A 21,091-nucleotide genomic window follows, 5' to 3' on the forward strand; every position below is an offset into this window, starting at 1 on the left:
CTGCAGGACTTCGGGGCTGCAGTCTTGTCTGTCTTTGTGTGTGTTTGTGTTTTTTTGTTCATTTTGCAGATCCTCACAGCAACAGCTGAAAACACAATGATACATTAGTGTTCATCCAACTAAAGATTAGTGCATTAAAAAAAAAAGTTAAGAAAAAATCTTCCACGTTCCAGTTCAGCTGCACTTAATTCAAGTGTTGCTCCTAGAGGTTTGTGTTGTTATAAATTAAACATGCTGCTGCCTCAGCAGCCGAAGGTACTAGGAAAAAATGTTCATGTCACAGAATAAATAGAGCAGTCTCTTTCGAGTAAAAAAGTTATCTCACACCAATTCTGGAGGTCATCCACTCTAGACCTTGGCCTAACCCTTCTCCTGTTAAAGCACAGCAGGACTGAATGTGCCATGGATGATCCTTAATTGAACTAAGGGTGAGGTATTTGGAGATTTCAGCTGCTGTCATACACCCTTTCATATCCTGTTTATTTGCAAAGATAAGGACTGCAGACTTCCGTAAATCCTCATGAGCCAACATTCTGTATAATTCTTCTTTCGTAATAGCTAGTCATTCCCTGTCAATGCTATCAACAAGAATGATGAACTCTGTATTTGAGTAATACGTGTTCCAGGACGACCGGAGTGACTCTTGACCACCAATATCCCACATAAGAAAATGAGTATTCTTCACAACTATTTCTTCAACATTGCTTCCTATGGTTGGAGATGTATGAACCACTTCGTTCATTAAGAATTGATAAAGAATGGTAGTTTTCCCTGCATTATCCAGTCCCACTATAATCACTTTGTGTTCTATTGTCGCCTCTTTTTTTGTCTGGGTATTTTCTCTTTTCAGAGAACATCACATTTCATTCTGTGACTCAGAACAGGTTTTACAACTTCTTGGCCCTTTGGACTAGCAACTTCTAGATGTCTCATAACCAGTTCTAGACTAATTACAGACACGGGAGATCCCACCTTGGTTACAGAAGAGGCTCCACAGTTTAGCGAAGATCAGCCCCATCATGAGCACCTGGGCCGGCCGCAGGGGTCCCTGAGCAGCAGTTGCCACTGCGCCAGGCCCCCCACCGCGGCGTGGGAAGGGCACTGGCAAGGGGATGCGTCAATGGGCCGCTCGGCCAACCTTATTATTATTTTTTAATTTTAATTTTATTTTTGTTACAGATGTTTCTCCTTTTTTACCCCGTTGACACCCTCCTTCCTACCCCGCCCCCCACCCATCCCTGGCTTTGTTGTCCATGTCCATTGGTTATGCTACATGCATATAAGTTCTGTGTAATTGCTTTTTAGTGTCTATGTCATATGTTTCTGTTCTGATCTTCACTATTCCTTTCCTTCTACCTACCATAGGTTTTTCTTTTTATTCACTTTCTTGTTCCTTAAGTTGTAGGGTTAGACAGTCAATTAGGATTTTTTTTTTCTTGAGGTCAGCCTGCAGTGCTATGAACTTTCCTCTCATTACTGCATTCACTGAGTCTCATAGATTTTGTGGTGTTGTGTGTTTGTTTTTATTGGTTACCAAAAAGTTTTAAATTTCTTTCTTAAGCTTTTGATAGCCCCTTTTATTGTTTAATAACATGCTATTTAACCTCCATGTGTTTGATGTTTTTGTTGTAATTGATTTCTAGTTTCATGCCATTGTAATCTGAGAAGATGTTTGATCTGATTTCAATCTTCTTGAATTTGTAGAGACTTACTTTGCATCCTAACATATGGTCTATCTTTGATAATGAGAGGAATATATACTCTGAAGCTTTGGGGTGAAGTGTTCTGTAAATATTAATTAATTCCAACTGATCTAGTGCATCATTTAAGGACTCTGCATCTATTTTAATTTTTTATTCAGAAGATCTATCCAGTGGTGTCAGTGGGGTGTTAAAGTCACCCACTATGATTGTATTGCTATTGATCTCTCCCTTGAAGTCCCTCAGAAGTTTTAAAAAATATTTCGGTTCTCCTGTGTTCAGTGCATATATGTTTACTAGGGTTATATCCTCTTGCTGGGTTGTTCCTTTTAATATTTTGTAGTGACCTTCTTTGTCTCTTATTATGGCCTTCGTTTTGAAGTTTATCTGATCAGATATAAGTATTGCTACACCAGCTTTTTAAAAAAATTATTTCCATTTGCTTGGAAATGTTTTTTGCATCCCTCCACTTACATCCTGTGTGAGTCTTTTGTTGTGAGGCGGGTCTCTTGTAGACATATATATTTGTGTTTTCTTATCCTATCTGTTACCCTATGTTTTTGATTGAAGCATTTAAGACATTTACTTTTAATGTTAATATTCATAGATACTTATTAGTTGCCATTTTTATTTTATGTCTGTGTTCCTCTTTATCTCTCTGTTTCTGCTCCTTCTTACAACAGTTCTTTTAGCAATTTTTGTGGTGTTTATTTGGTGGTGGACAGTTTCTTTAGCTTTTCTTTGTCTGTGAACCTCTTTATTTCTCCTTCAAGTTTAAATGATAACCTTGCTGGATAGAGTGGTCTGGGATTCAGCCTCTTGTCTTTCATTAATTTGTTTTTTTTTTTAATTTTATTTTTATTTTTTTGTTACAGATATTTCTCCTTTTTTACCCCATTGGCACCCCCCTCCCCACCCCACCCCCATCCCATCCCTGGCTTAGCTGTCCATGTCTGCTGGTCATGCATACATGCATGTAAGTTCTGTGGTTTATCTCTTCCCACCCCACCCCCCACCCCCTCTTCTAAGGGATGTCAGTCTGTACCCTACATCCATGTTTCTGGGTCTACCATATTCCTCAGACAGTTATGTTCATTATATTCCGTATATAAGTGAGATCATGTGGTATTTGTCTTTTTCTGCTTGGCTTATTTCACTTACAATAATACTTTCCAGGTCCCTCCATGTCGTCTCAAAGAATAAGAGATCTTTCTTTTTTACCGCTGCATAGTAGTCCATTGTGTATATGTACCACAGCTTTTTAATCCATTCGTCTACTGATGGACACTTGGGCTGTTTCCAGATCTTACCTATTGTAAATAGTGCTGCTATGAACATGGGGGTACATATATCCTTCCTGATTGGTGTTTCAGGCTTCTTAGGGTATATTCCTAGAATGGGATCACTGGGTCAAATGGAAGTTCCATTTTTAATTTTTTGAGGTAACACCATATTGTTTTCCATAGTGGCTGCACCAGTCTGCATTCCCACCAGCAGTGTATTAGACTCCCCTTTTCTCCACACCCTCGCCAACACTTGTTGTTTGATGATTTGTTGATGGCGGCCATTCTAACAGGTGTGAGGTGATACCTCATTGTTGTTTTAATTTGCATCTCTGTGATGATTAGTGATGTTGAGCATTTCTTCATATGTCTCTTGGCCATTTGTATGTCCTGTTTGGAGAGGTGTCTATTCAGCTCCTCTGCCCATTTTTTAATTGGATTCTTTGACTTCCTTTTGTGGAGTTGTATGAGCACTCTCTATATATTGGAAATTAACCCCTTATCTGATACATCATTGGCAATGATGTTCTCCCATACAGTGGGTTCCCTTTCCATTTTGATGATTGTTTCCTTTGCTGTGCAGAAGCTTTTTAGTTTGATGTAGTCCCATGTGTTCATTTTCTCCTTTGTTTCTGTTGCCTTAGGTGATGTATCAGTGAAAATTCTGCTCCATATGATGTCCAAAATTTTGTTGCCTACATTTTCTTCTAGAATTTTTATGGATTCACGGGTCACATTTAAGTCTTTTATCCATTTCGAGTTTATTTTTGTGTATGGTGTAAGTTGATGGTCTAGTTTCATTTTTTTGCATGTAGCTGTCCAATTTTCGCAACACCATTTATTAAAGAGGCTGTCTTTACTCCACTGTATGCTCTTGCCACTTTTGTCAAATATTAATTGAGCATATTGCTTTGGGTCCATTTCTGGGTTTTCAGTTCTGTTCCACTGGTCTATCTGCCTGTTCTTGTGCCAGTACTAGGCTGTTTTGATTACAGTCGCTTTGTAGTATAACCTGATATCTGGTATTGTGATCCCACCTACTTTGTTTTTCTTTTTCAAGATTATAGTGGCTATTCGGGGTCTTTTTTGGTTCCATATGAACCTTTGAAGTATTTGTTCTAGTTCTGTGAAATATGTCGTTGGTATTTTGATGGGGATTGCATTGAATCTATAGATTGCTTTGGGTAGTATGAACATTTTAATGATGTTAATTCTTCCAATCCATGAACAGGGTATGTGCTTCCACTTTTTTATATCTTCCTCTATTTCTTTTTTCAATGACCTGTAGTTTTCTGCAAATAGGTCCTCTACTTTTTTGGTTAAGTTTATTCCTAGGTATCTTAATTTTTTTTGGCGCAATGGTAAATGGGATTGTTTTTTCAGTTTCTCTTTCTGTGAGTTCATCATTGGTGTACAAGAATGCCGTCGATTTCTTGACGTTAATTTTGTATCCTGCTATTTTGCCAAATTCATTTATTAAGTCTAGTAGATTTTTGATGGAGTCTTTAGGGTTTTCTATGTATAATATCATGTCATCTGCAAATAATGACAGTTTCACTTCCTCCTTTCCAATTTGGATCCCTTTTATTTTTTCCTCCTGTCTGATTGCTGTGGCTAAGACTTCCAGTACTATGTTAAATAAGAGTGGCGAATGTGGACATCCCTGTCTTGTTCCTGTTCTTAATGGAAATGTGTTTAGTTTCTGTCCATTGAGTATGATGTTGGTTGTAGGTCTTTCATATATGGCCTTTATTATGTCAAGATATGATCCCTCTATTCCCACATTGCTGAGCGTTTTTATCAGAAATGGATGCTGGATTTTGTCTAATGCTTTTTCAGCATCTATTGATATGATCATGTGGTTTTTATGCCTTTCATTACTTTGTAAACTTCATGCACTTCCTTTTGGCCTGCAGTGTTTCTATTGTGATATCAGCTGACAGTCTAATGAAAGATGACTTGTAGGTAACTTTCTGTCTCTCTCTTGCTTTTTTAAGATTCTTTCTTTGTCTTTAATGTTTGCCATTTTCATTATGATATATCTAACTGTTGGTCTTTTGAGTTTTTTTGTGCTTAGAGCTCTCTGTGTTTCCTAAACTTGTGTGACTTTTTCCTTCACCAAATTAGGATAGTTTTCTATTGTTATTTCTTCATACAGGTTCTCTATTCCTTTCTCTGATTCTTCTCCTTCTGGTACTCCAGTAACAGAAATGTCGTTAGGTTTTATATTGTCCCAAACTTCCCTTGAACTCTCCTCCTGCTTTTTAAATTTTTTTCCCCATTTCTGCTCTATTTGGGTGGGGGTTTTTATTTGTTTGTTTGGTTGTTTGTTTGGCCTTGTATTCTAAATCACTGGTTCTGTCTTCAACATCTAATCTACTATTAAATCATTCTAAGGCATCTTTCAGGTCAACTATATCATTCTATATTTCTTCTTGATTTTTATGTGTAGCTTCTACCTCATTTTGAAACTGCTGTAATTATCACTGACCTCTTTTTCTTTTATTAATTTATTTTTTTGTTACAGATGTTTCTCCTTTTCCCCCCACTGATACCCCCTCCCCACACCTCCCTGCCCTGTCCCCAGCTTTGTTGTCCATTTCCATTATTTATGCATACATGCATATAAGTTCCTATATAAGTGGTTTATATCTCCCCTACCACTCCCTCTTCAGGGGATTGTCACACTGTACCCCACGGCCACGTCTCTGGAACTACCTCAGTTCCTCAGATTGTTATGTTCATTATATTTTACAAATAAGTAAGATCATATGATACTTGTCTTTGTCTGTTTGGATTGTTTTGCTTAGGATAATATTTCAAAGTCCCTCCATGTCACCTAAAAGGATAAGAGATCTTTTTTTTCTTACAACTGCATAGTACTCCATTGTGTATATGTACCACCGCTTTTTCATCCATTCATTTACTGATGAACATTTGGGCTGTTTCCAGATGTTACCTATTGTAAATAGTGCTGCTACAAACATGGGGGTACATATATTCTTCCTGATTGGTGTTTCAGACTTCTTAGGGTATATTCCTAGAATTGGGATCACTGGGTCAAATGGAAGTTCAATTTTTAATTTTTTGAGGTAACACCATATTGTTTTCCATAGTGGCTGCACCAGTCTGCATTCCCACCAGCAGTGTATTAGAGTCCCCTTTTCTCCACACCCTCGCCAACACTTGTTGTTTGATGATTTGTTGATGGCGGCCATTCTGACAGGTGTGAGGTGATATACCTCATTGTTGTTTTAATTTGCATCACTCTGATTAGTGATGTTGAGCATTTCTTCGTATGTCTCTTAGCCATTTGTATCTCCTATTTGGAGAGGTGTCTATTTAGATCCTCTGCCCATTTTTTTTAAATTTTTTTTTTGTCTTCCTTTTGTTGAGTTATATGAGCACTCTCTCTATATATATTGGAAATTAATGCCTTATCTGATATATTATTGGCAATAATGCTTTCCCATACAGTGGATTGCCTTTCCATTTTGATGATTGTATCTTTTGCTGTGCAGAAGCTTTTGAGTTTGATGTAGTCCCATGTGTTCATTTCCTCCTTTGTTTCTGTTGCCTTAGGTGATGTATCAGTGAAAATTCTGCTGCATATGCTGTCTTACATTTTGTTACCTAAATTTTCTTCTAAGATTTTTATGGATTCATGAGTCACATTTAAGTTCTATACATTTTTTAGTTGATTCTTGTGTATGGTGTAAGTTGATGGTCTAGTTTTATTTTTTTGCATGTAGCTTTTCAATTTTCCCAACACCATTTATTAAAGAGGCTGTCTCTACTCCGTTATATGCTCTTGCCATCTTTGTCAAATATTAATTGAGCATATTGCCTTGGGTTCAATTCTTGGTTCTCTGTTCGGTTCCACTGGTCTATATGCCTGTTCTTGTGTCAGTACCAGGCTGATTGATTACAGTGGCTTTGTAGTATAACCTGAAATCTGGTAATGATATCCCTCCAACTTTGTTCTTCTTTTTCAAGATTGCTATTTGAGTTTTTTTTACTTCCATATGAACTTTTGAAGTATTTGTTCTAGTTCTGTGAAGTATGTCATTGGTATTTTGATGGGGATTGCATTGAATCTATAGATTGCTTTGGGTAGTATGGACATTTTAATGATGTTAATTCTTTCAATCCATGAACAAGGTATGTGCTTCCACTTTTTGATATCTTCCATTTCTTTCTTCAATGACATTTCTGCGAATAGGTCCTTTATTTCTTTGGTTAAATTTATTCCTAGGTATCTTAATTTTTTTTGCTACAATGGTAAATGGGATTGTTTATTTTTGTTTTTAGTTTCTCTTTCTGTGAGTTCATCATTGGTGTGTAAGAATGCCATCGATTTCTTGATGTTAATTTTGTATCCTGCTACTTTGCCAAATTCATTTATTAAGTCTAGTAAATTTTTGATGGAGTCCTTGGCGTTTTCCACGTATAGTATTATGTCATCTGCGAATAATGACAGTTTCACTTCCTCCTTTCCCATTTGGATCCCTTTTATTTTTTCTTCCTGTCTAATTGTGGCTAAGACTTCCAGTACTATGTTAAATAAGAGTGGCGAAAGTGGCATTCTTGCCCTGTTCCTGTTCTTAAGGGAAATGCTTTTAGTTTTTGCTCATTGAGAATCATGTTGGCTGTAGGTTTTTCACATGTGGCCTTTATTATGTCGAGATATGATCCCTCTATTCCCCGATTGCTGAGTGTTTTTATCAGAAATGGGTGCTGGATTTTTGTCGAATGCTTTTTAAGCATTTATTGATATGAGCATATGATAATTATCTTTCATTTTGGTTATGTGGTGTATCACATTTAATGATTTGTGAATATTGTACCAGCCTTGCATCCCTGGGATGAATCATACTTGGTCATGGTGAATCATTTTTTTGATGTATTGCTGGATCCAATTAGCTCGTATTTTGTTCAGGATTTAGACATTTATGTTCATCGGGGATATTGGTCTGTAGTTTTCTTTCTTTGTAGTTTCTTTTTCTGGTTTTGGAATTAGAATTATGCCAGCCTCATAAAACGAGTTTGGAATTCTTCCTTCTCGAATTTTTTGAAATACTTTGAGGAGAATGAGTATTAGTTCTTTTTTGAATGTTCGGTAAAATTCCCTTGTAAAGCCGTCCGGGCCTGGGCTTTTGTTTGCTGTAGAGTTATAATTACATCATCAATTTCTTTTGTTGTTATTGGTCTGTTTAAGTTTTCTATCTTTTCCCTGTTCAGTTTTGGGAGACTATGTGTTTCTAGAAATTTTCCATTTCGCTTAGATTGTCGAATTTGTTGTCGTATAATTGCTCATAATATTTGTTAACAATCCGTTGTATTTCTGTGGCGTCAGTTGTTATTTCTCCTCTTTCATTTCTGGTTATGTGTATTTAGGTTATCTTTGTTTCTTGGTGAGTCTAGGTAAAGATTCATCGATCTTGTTTATCTTTTCAAAGAACCAGCTCTTTCTTTCATTGATCCTTTTAATTGCTTTTTGGGCTCCATGTCATTTATTTCTAGTCTGATCTTTACGATTTCTTTCCTTCTACTTGCTCTGGGATTTCTTTTTGTTTGCTTTCTCTTCTTTAAGTTGTGAGGTTAGATAGTGTTTAAAATTTTTTCTGGCTTCTTGTGGTAACCCTGTAGTGCTATGAACTTCTCTCTCAGAACTGCTTTAATTGTGTCCCATAGAATTTGTGTTGTTAAGTGTTCAGGAAGTTTTTCATTTCGTCCTTGATCTCCATGGTAACCCATTTAGTGTTCAATAACATGCTATTTAACCTCCATGTTTTCAAATGTTTTTGCATGTTCCTGTTGAAATTGATTTCTAGTTTCATGTCATTGTGATCTGAGAACATGGTTGATATGATTTCAATTTTCCTTAACTTGTAGAGATTTAGTTTGTGCCCTAACATGTGGTCTATCTTTGAGAATGCCCCATATGCACTTGAGAAGACTGTAAATTCTGCAGTTTTGGGGTGTAATTCTCTGTAGATACCTATTAAATCCCCTTTATCTAGTGCTTCATTTAGAGTCTGTGTTTCCTTGTCAATTTTTTGTCTAGATGATCTATCCAGTGATGTGAGCGGGGTGTTGAAGTCCCCTGCTATGACTGTATTGCTGTTAATTTCTCCTTTGAAGTCCTCCAAAAGTTTTTTTAATATATGTTGGTGCTCCTATATTGGGTGCACATATGTTTACCAAGGTTATATCTTCCTGTTGGATAGATCCTTTGAATATTATGTAGTAGCCTTCTTTGTCTCTAGTTATGGTGTTCATTTTGAGATCTACTTTATCAAATATGAGTATTGCTACCCCAGCTTTTTTTTTTCTTTTTGTTTGCTTCAAAGATATTTTTCCATGTCTTCACTATCAACCTTTGAGTCTTTTGTTGTGAGGTGGGTCTCGTGTAAACAACATATATGTGAGTCATGCTTTCTTATTCAGTCAGCTATTCTATGTCTTTTGATTGGAGCATTCAAACCATTCACATTTAAGGTGATAATTGATATGTACTTATTTATTGCCATTTTTGTTTAGTGTGGTTCTAATTTTCTTCCTATGTCTTCTACTAATTACAGCTGTCCTTTTAGCATATCTTGCAGTGCTGGTTTTGTGTTAATATATTCCCTTAGCCTTTTTTTGTCTGGTAAGCTCTTTATTTGATGTTCTATTTTTAATGATACCCTTGCTGGATAGAGTAGGCTTTAATTCAGAGACTTGTTTTTTATGACCTTGATTACTTCATGCCACTCCCTTCTGACCTGCAGTGATTCTCTTGAGAAGTCACCTGGAGCCTTAAAGCATTTCCTTTCTAGGTAGCCTGTGGCTTATCTCTTGCTGCCTTTAGGATTCTCTTTGTCTTTAATTTTTGGCATTTTCATTACTATGTGTCTTGGTGTGGGCCTGTTTGGGTTCTTCTTACTTGGGGCTCTCTGTGCTTCTTGATCTTGAATGCCTTCATCCTTCACCAAGTTAGGAAAGTTTTCTGTCACTCTTTCTTCAAATATATTCTCTAACCCTTGCCTATTTTCCTCCTCCTCAGGGACTCCTTTGATGCGAATGTTTTTAGGTTTCCAGTTGTCCCACAGTTCTCTTAAGCTGTCTTCCTGTTTTTTATTTTTATTTTTTTTGTTTTTGTTTGGTTTTCTGATTGGTTAATTTTTTCCACTCTGTCTTCTAATTCACTGATCCGGTCTTCAGCTTCCTCTACTCTGCTGGTTAGTCCTTCTAATGTGTTCTTAATTTCTGCTATGTCATTCTTCATTTCCACTTGGTTGGTTTTCAATATTTCTATATTTTTATTCATTGTGCTGATGTCCTTACTTTTGCTGTTGAACTTCCTCAAGATCTTGGTTCTGAACTCTACCTCTGATAATTTGCTTAGCTGCATTTCATTGATATCATGTTTGATAGAGTTCTCTTGTTCTTTCATTTGGGAGTTGTTTTTTTGTTTCACCATTTTGGCTATCTCAGTGGGTTTTGGAGCCTGCCAAATTTTCCCTGTGGGTGTTGGTGTTCTGCTCTTTGTGGCTCCCCCTACTGGGTTCAGAGGAGCTTCAATGGGCCCATGTTAAACACCACTGTCAAGTCTTAGTTTCCTGGGTATATTTGCAAGCCCAGAAAAGGTTCAGTTGTCCTCTAGCTTTTTCCTGGTGGCTAGAGTCTCAGTTACTCAGTGTCTTGGAATATGGCCTTGGTGTTCTGCCTAAGAGGATTTCCAGAGTGTGGGGTTGATACTGGTTATTAATGAGCCTCAAGTTGCATTTCTTTGCTTCACCTGGGAAAGGCTGAATCTTTGAGGGGGTGGTCTGGTGCTTGTCCCCACTGCTCTTGGAAGGAGCACATTGGCCACTGTCCTTTGTGGCTGCAACTCAGTAAAAATTCTGAGTGCCCTCCAAATCCCGGATGGCTCCACAGAGTTTCAGCTTAGTCTGCCCTCCCTCTGCCATAGCCCCTAGGTGAGTGGCTGTGGCTCTTTTAGCTCTCTGTTTGGGCTCTCTGCACTGTGGAGTGCGCTTGGTCTTTTTTTCTCCTAGGGTGCTGCTCACAGCTAAGACTGCTGCAGTCCTTGGGCTTTCAGCCTGCCACTCTCTCGTGCCTCTGCAGATCCTACCAGTTTTCCTGGTTATATGGTCCTGTACTGCTGCTTTTCTGTTGCTTTTTTTCTGAGGATTTGTCTTTATTTTAGTTGTTATTTTCATTTGGTCCTGGGAGATTGTCTGCATATCTTGCATTCACTCTGCCTCTATTTTCACATCCTCTAAGCCTGTCTTGTGTGCAGCTGGGTTGCACAAGCCTTTCTGGTGCCCCTGCATTCTTCAGGTCCCTCGGGTAACTGGATAGCACAGTCCCTTCGGGGACCTGTCTCTATGCCTATGTTATGGGCTGCTGGGTCGAACAGGCCTCTCTGGTGCTTCAGTACCCCACAGGCCCCGCGGGTAACTGGATGGCACAGTCCCTGCTGGGTCATGCAGGCTTCTCTGGTGCTTCAGTACCCCACAGGCCCTGTGGGTAACTAGATTGTGCAGTCCCTACTGGGTTGCACAGGCCTCTTTGGTGCTTCAGCACCCTGCAGGTCCCACAGGTAATTGGATGGCACAGTCCCTGCTGGGTGCACAGGCCTCTCTGGTGCTTCAGAAACCCACAGGCCCTGTGGGTAACTAGATCGCACAGTCCATGCTGGGTTGCACAGCCCTCTCTGGTGCATTAGCACCCCCATGTCCCATGGATAATTGTATGGCACAGTCCCTGCTGCGTCGCACAGTCCTCTCTGGTGCATCAGCACCCCGTAGGTCTCGCAAGTAGTTGATGGCACAATCCCTGATGGGTTTCACAGGCCTCTGGTACTTCAGTACCCCACAGGTACTATAGGTAACTAGATCACACAGTCTCTGCTGGGTCACACAGGCCTTTCTGGTGCCCCCACACTCTGCAGGTCCCTCAGGTAACTGGATAGCACAGTCCTTTAGGAACCTGGTTCTATGCCTATGCTATGGGCTGCTGGGTCGAACAGGCTTATCTGGTGCTTCAGCACCCCACAAGCTCTGTGGGTAAATAGAGCATGCAGTCCTTGTTGGGTTGCACAGTCCTCTGGTGTTTCAACACCCCGCAGGTCCCACAGGTAACTAAGTAGCACAGTCTCTGCTGGGTGGCACAAGCCTCTCTGGTGCCCTGCACCCTGCAGTTTCTGTGGGTGGGCGGCTGGATCACATCAGTCTCTCTTGGGCTCTGGATCACACTGCATTTGAGGGCTCCTGGATGGCACAGGCCTCTGTGGAGCCCCAGGTCATGCCACTGGTGACTGGGGAGTGCTGCTGCCCCATGGGGGCTCAACTCCTGCTCAGCTTTTGCTGTAGTTTTTGGGGATGAGTCTCAGCTGCTGGTCTGTGCTTCTGTTGCCTGGGGATAGATGTCTGCTCCCCAGCCTCTGTTGCTGGGGGTATGTCTGGACTCTGATTGAGCTGCTACGTTGGGGGATGGTGCTGGGCTCCGGGCTGTCTGTGGCTTTCGTGACTGGCACCTTGGGAGCTCCACTACTGTGCACCGGTCTGTGTTGAGACAAAGTGTCCACTGGTCCGATGGTGCCAGGTGCACTGGTGGGCTCAGGTTACTGGGCCCTAGCTGATCTTACTGCCTCCTCCCAGGGAAAACCCAGGATCTTCCAAAATAATGGGATCTCCCCGCGACACAGGGATAAGTGCCCTAAACAGCTGCTTACCGTGGTATCTGGCTGCTCCTATCCACAGCACAGGAACTTTCTGCTTCATGGCTCTGCACTGCTCGGGTTTGGTCGTCCACCTTCACGTCCACTCACACCCTCTCACACACTCACTCACTCTCTTACACACTCATCCTCCCTCTGATTCTGCTCACTGTCATCTTCCAGTGATTCCCACTGAGTTCTTTTTGATTCTTATTCAGTTGCTTATAGTCTCACTAAATTGTTTGAGTGCCCTTACATGATTGCTTTGAATTCTTTATCTGAAAAATTGCTTTCTTTCATTTCATGTAGTTAATTTTTGGTGATTCTTCCTTTTCTTTCATTTTGGTGTTGTTTTTTTGTCTTACCATTTTGCAGTCTGGTAGATATAGGCCATGTGAGAAATGTTGGAATATGTAGGTAGGTCAGTGTGTATCAAATAAGGCTGCTGTGCCTCCCAGACTGTTTTGGTGTGTTGCGTCTCTTGCCTACTGTGTGTCCTGGAGGAATGACAACTGGCAGCTGGTATTGTTCTGTGTTAGGCACTCTTGGGATGTGTGGGTCCAGCTGGTGTGCTTCTGGGGTGTGTGGGTCCCACAATTGACTGCTAGTGTGCATGGGTCCCCCTGTTGCACTGCTGGGGATGCGTGTGTTTCACTGGTGTGGTGTTGTGGTTTATAGGTCCCACTGCTATGCTGCTGGGGTTTGTGGGTCCTGCTGGGGCACTTCTGGAGTGTATGGGTCACACTGGTGTACTGCTGGGGTACACTGCTGCCTGGTGGGACTGAGCTGCTGATCAGTTGCTAATGGGGGCAATTGTCAGCTCCTGGTTTATGCTCTACTGCTGTTGCTGTTGCCAGGGGTGCTCTCAGCTCCCAATACTCTGCTGCTTCTGGGGGCTGAGGATGCTCAACTCCCAGGATTTTGCTGCTGTCGGCGGGGGGGGGGGGTTCTCCACTCCAAATCCACTGCTGCAGTTGTCAGGGGCAGGTCTCAACTGCCAGAGTCTTGCTGCTATTTGTGCTGGGGCACCACTCCTGATTAGCCTCTGCTAATGCTGCTGGGGATGGGTCTCAACTGCCAATCTGTGCTGCTGCTGCCTGTGGATGAATGTCAGCTGCAGAGCTTCTGCTGCTAGGAGTGTGTCTTGGCTTGAGCATCAGCTGCTGTTGGAGGTGGGGATCCACTCTTTCCCAGTCACTGCTACTGTGGTGGAAGGTAATGGGCTCCCAAGCTAGTGGTACTGCTGCTGGGGGTGTGTCTTGGCTCCCAAGTCTCAGCTGCTCTTGAGGGTGGGGCTCCACTCCTGCTCAGTTACTGCTGCTATGGGGGAAGGTGCTGGGATCTGTCTGACTAGGCTTCTTCTGTGGGGATAGTGCTCGGCTCCAGTCAGGCTGCTGCTGTGGGCAATGGTATTTGGCTCTAGTTGGTTGCAGCTACTGCAGCAGGAGCCTCAATAGTGCTGCTAATGTGCGCTGGTCTGCATTGACACAGTGGGCCCACTGGTCTGATGGTGCAAGGCACTCTGGTGGACTCAGGTTCCTCGGTCCTAGCCATTCTCTCCTGCTTCCTCCCGGGGAAGACCAGGGATCTGCCAAAATGGTGGGGCCTGCTGGCTGCACACGGGGAAGTGCCCTGACAAGCCACTTACTGCAGTACCCAGTTGCTCCCTGTCCACAGCACAGTAACCCTCTGCCCCACATTTCTGCACTGCTCAGGGTTTCCTGTCCACACTCACATCCACTTATACTCTCTCTCACACTTGCTCACACTCTTGCACACTCACTCTCACTCAAGTCCTGCCTGCCACTATTGTCCTCCAACTCTTACCCATCTTAATTCATTTACTAATTCACAGAACTGTTATGAAGTACCATCCACATACAAGAAAATACACATTACTTGCTTCAAAGACATGTATGTAAATAAAATACCATGTAATATTTAAGTGTTGACATATGAAAAGTTTTAAATGAGCACAAGGAAAACTTTACAGGAGAGGTAAAATAAACAAAGGAAATCACCAGGGAAAGAAATAGGAAAAAGCCATTCTACTTAGAGAACAGAATGTGAGCATAAAGATTAGGCACATAGCAACAAGTTGCTTCCCAGGAAGTTGAAAGGAAAAGTATAAAATAATAAAATGAGTCAGAAAATAAATTATGAAGAACCTTGAATGCTGCACTAGAAAGCTGGCATTCACTGCCTAAAAGCAATGACTCCTAACTTCTAAACAAGGGAATAATAATTAGATTTCTTCTGTGAATGATTTTTAAAATAGCATGTGATACATATAAAATAAATGAAAATTTCAGGGAAATATCTTGGAGTAAACCTTTACTTTTAGAATACCATTACTTGTAGTGATGTGAGCATTATGGCTGAGTAAGGTATGTCTCATCATATCCCTAACAACAACAACAACTGAGCATCAATCCCAGACAACAGTGCCTTTGTGGGAGCTGTGGGATCCATCACCAGACACCAAGGAATCTAGAAGTCTTGCCCACCCATCATTTGAGTAACAGGCATGCAGACTACAGCCCCAGTTGTGGACCCTGTATAGGCCATGAACAGACTCCAGCCACTCTCAGCACTGTCTGGCAGTCCCTTGAAAACACTATTTTAGATAATCACCCACAGTCGAGAAAGCCTTTCTGAAAATCCAGGAGGTTCCAGCTCACCAACTGGAGCAAAAAAAAAAAAAAAAAAAAATACAAGTCTGGAAGCAGTTGAGAGGGCAGTTATTAAAGTCTGGAGAAGATGACTAATTACTTCAAATGTAAGCATAGCAATGAAAACCTTTAAGGAATATGAAAAAATATATTTAAAAACATGACACCAACAAAGAAGTAAAGCAATTTTTCAGTAACCAATCCCAAAGACATGGAGATATGTAATTTACCCAATAAAGAATTCAAAATAGCAGTTTCAAGGCAACTAAAAGAGCTGCAAAAACACACAAGAAAATTAAACAAAATCAGAAAAATAATACACAAACAAAATGAGAAGTTTAACAATGAAAAAGAAATAACAATAAAAACAAATAGAAATTCTGGAGGAAAAGAATAAAATGAATAATGCAAAAGAGCATTGCCAGCAGAATGAATCAAGCCGAAGAATCTGTGAGTTAAAAGACTGGAATTTTGAAATAATCTAATCAGAAGAAAACAAAGAAAAAGAATAGAAAGAATGAAGAAAGCTTATTTAAATTATGGTATAACATCAAATGAAATAATTTTAAAATTACTGCAGTTCCAGAAGAAGAGAGGAAGAAGCTGTAGAAAGGTTGTTTAAAGAAACAATGACTGAGAACTTCCCAAACCTGGGGAGTTCCTGAACCTCATAAGTCACCAAACAAACTCAAAAAGATATTCTTCAACAACTATGAGGTATGGAAAACAATATGGTGTTACCTCAAAAATTTAAAATTGAACTTCCATTTGACCCAGTGATTTCACTTCTAGGAATATACCCTAGGAAGCCAGGAACACCAATCAGAAAGAATATATGTACCCCCATGTTTGTAGCAGCACTATTTACAATAGCTAAGATCTGGAAACAACCCGAATGTCCATCAGTAGATGACTGGATGAAAAAGCGGATGTACATATACACAATGGAGTACTATGCAGCGGTAAGAAAGAAAGATCTCTTATCCTATGAAATGACATGGAGGAACCTGGAAAGTATCATCCTAAGTGAAATAAGCCAAGTAGAAAAAGACAATTATCATATGATCTCACTTATTTGTAGAATATAATGAACATAACAGTCTGAGGAATGGGGTAGTCTCAGAGACATGGAAGTGGGGTACAGACTGACAATCCCCAGAAGAAAGGGTGGTGGGGAGAGATAAACCACTGAACTTATATGAATGTATGCATGAACAATGGACATGGACAACAAAGCCAGGGACGGGGCGGGGTTTTTTCAGTTTCTCTTTCTGTGAGTTCATCATTGGTGTACAAGAATGCTGCCGATTTCTTGACATTAATTTTGTATCATACTATTTTGCCAAATTCATTCATTTATTTATTTATTTATTTATTTATTTATTTTTTAATCCTCGCCCGAGGACATTTTTCCATTTTTTTTTTTTTTTGTACAGACAGAGTGGGAGGGAGAGAGAGGAAGAGAGAGAGGGAAACATCGATGTGAAAGGGACACATCGAGTGGCTGCCACCCACACGACCAACCAGGGCCGGGGACAAACTGCAACCAAGGTACATGCCCTTAGCGGGAACTGAACCCGGGTCTCTCCGGACTGCAGGTGGACGCTCTAACCGCTGAGCCAAACCGGCCAGGGCCCAAATTCATTTATTAAGTCTTGTAGATTTTTGATAGAGTCTTTAGGGTTTTCTATGTATAATACCATGTCATCTGCAAATAATGACAGTTTCACTTCCTCCTTTCCAATTTGGATCCCTTTTATTTTTTCTTCATGTCTGATTGCTGTGGCTAAGACTTCCGGTACAATATTAAATAAGAGCGGCGAAAGTGGACATCCCTGTCTTGTTCCAGTTCTTAATGGAAATGTTTTTAGTTTCTGTCCATTGAGTATGATGTTGGCTGTAGGTCTTTCATATATGGCCTTTATTATGTCGTGATATGATCCCTCTATTCCCACATTGCTGAGCGTTTTTATCAGAAATGGATGCTGGATTTTGTTGAATGCTTTTTCAGCATCTATTGATATGATCATGTGGGTTTTTTTTGTTTGTTTGTTTTGTTTTGTTTTGTTTTTTTTATTTTTGTTTTTATCCTCACCCGAGGACATTTTTTTCCATTTTTTGTACAGATAGAATGGGAGGAAGAGAGAGACAGAGAAATATCAATGTGAAAGGGACACATCGAGTGGCTGCCACCCACACGACCAACCAGGGCCGGGGACAAACTGCAACCAAGTTACATGCCCTTAGGGGGAACCTAACCCTGGTCTCTCTGGACCGCAGGCCATCGCTCTAACCCCTGAGCCAAACCGGCCAGGGCGATCATGTGGTTTTTATTCTTCATTTTGTTTATGTGGAGTATCATATTTATTCATTTGCAAATATTGTACCAGCCTTTCATCCCTGGAATGAATCCCACTGGGTCATGGTGAATAATTTTTTTGATGTATTTCTGGATCCGATTTGCTAATATTTTGTTCAGGATTTTGGCGTCTATGTTCATCAGAAATATTGGCCTGTACTTCTCTTTCTGTGTTGTATTTTTTTCTGGTTTTGGAATTAGAATTATGCTGGCCTCATATAACGTGTTTGAAAGTCTTCCTTCTTCTTGAATTTTTTGAAATAGTTTGAGGAGAATGGGTATTAGTTCTTTTTTTAATGTTCGATAAAACTCCCCTATGAAGCCATCTGGGCTGGGCTTTTGTTTGCTGGGAGAGTCTTGATTACCTCTTCAATTTCCATAGTTGTTATCAGTCTGTTCAAGTTTTCTCTCCCTTCTGGGTCCGGTTTTGGGAGACTGTGTGTTTCTAGAAATTTGTCCATTTCACTTAGATTGTCGAATTTGTTGCCATATAGTTGTTCATAGTAGTTGTTAACGATCTTTTGTATTTCCGTGGTGTTGGTTGTTACTTCTCTTTCATTTCTGATTTTGTGTATTTGGGTTTGCTCTCTTTGTTTCTTGGTGAGTCTAGCTAAGGGTCCATCAATCTTGTTTATCTTTTCGAAAAACCAGGTCTTTGTTTCATTGATCTTTTGAATTGTTTTTTTTTTTTGTCTCTATGTCATTTATTTCTATTCTGATCTTTACTATTTCCTTCCTTCGACTTGCTCTGGGGTTTTCTTTTTGTTTGCTTTCTAATTCTTTTCATTTTTTTTATATGAATTTTTATTTATTTTTTTGTTACAGATATTTTAGCTTTTTACCCCATTGGCACCCCCCACTCCACCTCACCTCTGCCCCGTCCCCGGCTTAGTTGTCCATGTCCATTGGTCATGCATACATGCATATAAGTTCTGTGGTTTATCTCTTCCCACCCTCTAACCCCCCCCATCCCCTCTTCTGAGGGATGTCAGTCTGTGCCCTACTTCCATGTGTCTGGGTCTACTGTATTCCTCAGACTGTTATGTTCATTATATTCCGTATATAAGTGAGATCATGTGGTATTTGTCCTTTCCTGCTTGGCTTCTTTCACTTAGGATAATACTTTCCAGGTCCCTCCATGTCGTCTCAAAGGATAAGAGATCTTTCTTTCTTACCGCTGCATAGTACTCCATTGTGTATATGTACCACAGCTTTTTTATCCATTCGTCTACTGGTGGACTCTTGGGCTGTTTCCAGATCGTAGCTATTGTAAATAGTGCTGCTATGAACATGGGGGTACATATATTCTTCCTGATTGGTGTTTCAGGCTTCTTAGGGTATATTCCCAGCAGTGGGATCACTGGGTCAAATGGAAGTTCAATTTTTAATTTTTTGAGGTAGCACCATATTGATTTCCATAGCGGCTGCACCAGTCTGCATTCCCACCAGCAGTGTATTAGAGTCCCCTTTTCTTCACAACCTCACCAACACTTGTTGTTTTGATGATTTGTTGATGGCGGCCATTTTGACAGGTGTAACATGATACCTCATATTTGTTTTAATCTGCATCTCAGATGATTAGTGACATTGAGCATTTTTTCATATGTCTCTTGGCCATTTGTATGTCCTGTTTGGAGAGGTGACTAGTTAGGTCTTTCACCTATTTTTTTAATTGTGTCCTGTCTTCCTTTTGTTGAGTTGTATGAGCAGTCTATATATTTTGAAAATTAACCCCTTATCTGATGCATCTTTAGCAGTTATGGTCTCCCATTTAGTCCTTTCCATTTTGATAGTTGTTTCTTTTGCTGTGCAGAAGCTTTGTAATCTGATGTAGTCCCATGTGTTCATTTTTTTGTTTGTTTGTTTCTCTCACCATAGGTGTTGTATCATTGAGTTTTGCGTATAATGTCTGAAATTTTGTTGCCTACATTTTTTTCTAGAATTTTTATAAATTCACGAGTTATATTTAAGTCTTTTATTCATTTTGAGTTTATTCTTGTGTATGGTGTAAATTGGTGGTCTAGCTTCATTTTTTTGTAAGTAGCTGTCCAATTTTCCCAGCATCATTTATTGAAGAGATTTTCTTGACTCCATTGTATGCTCTTGCCACCTTTGTCAAATATTAATTGAGGATATTGTTTTGGGGCAAATTCTGGGTTCCCTGTTCTGTTCCATTGATCTGTCTGTCTGTTCTTGTGCCAGTACCAGGCTGTTCTGATTACAGTGGCTTTGTAGTATAACCTGATATCTTGTAATGTGATTCTTCCTACTTTGTTCTTATTTTTCAAGATTGCTGTGGCTATTCAGGGTATTTTTTGGTCCCATATAAACTTTTGGAGTGTTTGTTCCAGTTCTGTGAAATATGTCATAGGTATTTTGATGGAGATGCATTGACTCTATTGATTGCTTTAGGTACTAGAGACATTTTAATGATGTTAATTCTTCCAATCCATGAACATGGTATATGCTTCCATTTTTTTATATCTTCCTCTATTTTTTTTTTTTCAGTGACCTGTAGTTTTCTGTGAATAGGTTCTTTACTTCTTTGATTAAGTTTATTCCCAGGTATCTTAACTTTTTTATGGTAAATGGGGTTGGTTTTTTTTAGTTTCTCTTTCTGTGAATTTATTGTTGGTGTATAAGAATGCCATCAATTTCTTGACATTAATTTTATATCCTGGTACTTTGCCAAATTCATTTATTAAGTCTAGTAGATTTTTGATGGAGTCTTTAGGGTTTTCTATGTACAATATCATGTCATCTGCAAATAATGACAGTTTCACTTCCTCCTTTCCAATTTGGATTTTTTCTTATTTTTTCTTCATGTTTGATTGCTGTGGCTAAGACTTCCAGTACTATATTACATAAGAGTGGTGAAAGTGGGCATTCTTGTCTTGTTTCTGGTCTTAAGGGGAATGCTTTTAGTTTTTGCCCATTGAGTATGATGTTGGCTGTCGGTGTTTCATATATGACCTTTATTATGTTGAGATATGATCTCTGTATTCCCACATTGCTGAGTGTTTTTGTCAGAAATGGGTGCTGGATTTTGTCAAATGCTTTTTCAGTGTCTATTGATATGGTCATATGGTTTTTATTTTGTTTATGTGGTGTATCTCATTTATTGATTTGCAAATATTGTACCATCCTTGCATGCCTGGAATAAAACCCACTTAGTCATGATGAATAATGTTTTCGATGTATTGCTGGACCCTATTTGCTAATATTTTGTTAAGGATTTTGGCATCTGTGTCAGCAGGGATATTGGCCTATAGTTTTATTTCTTTGTAGTGCCTTTATTGGTTTTGGAATAGGGTTATGCTCACCTCATAAAATAAGTTTGAAAGTCTTCTGCCTCCTTGGATTTTTTT

General features: G+C 39.8%; 1 protein-coding gene across 1 annotated transcript; it reads right to left on the minus strand.

The window, feature by feature from the left end:
• Positions 1-221: 221 nt before the first annotated feature.
• On the minus strand, positions 222-1,025 carry LOC118643138 (ADP-ribosylation factor-like protein 5B). Its single transcript, XM_036281048.1, is given in 2 exon segments — positions 222-807; positions 973-1,025. Coding segments are annotated over 2 exon segments (540 nt in total). The 5' UTR covers positions 1,022-1,025; the 3' UTR covers positions 222-316.
• Positions 1,026-21,091: the final 20,066 nt, after the last annotated feature.

The sequence above is a fragment of the Molossus molossus genome, unplaced genomic scaffold (genome assembly GCF_014108415.1).
Source record: "Molossus molossus isolate mMolMol1 unplaced genomic scaffold, mMolMol1.p scaffold_m16_p_1, whole genome shotgun sequence".
Taxonomy (NCBI): domain Eukaryota; kingdom Metazoa; phylum Chordata; class Mammalia; order Chiroptera; family Molossidae; genus Molossus; species Molossus molossus.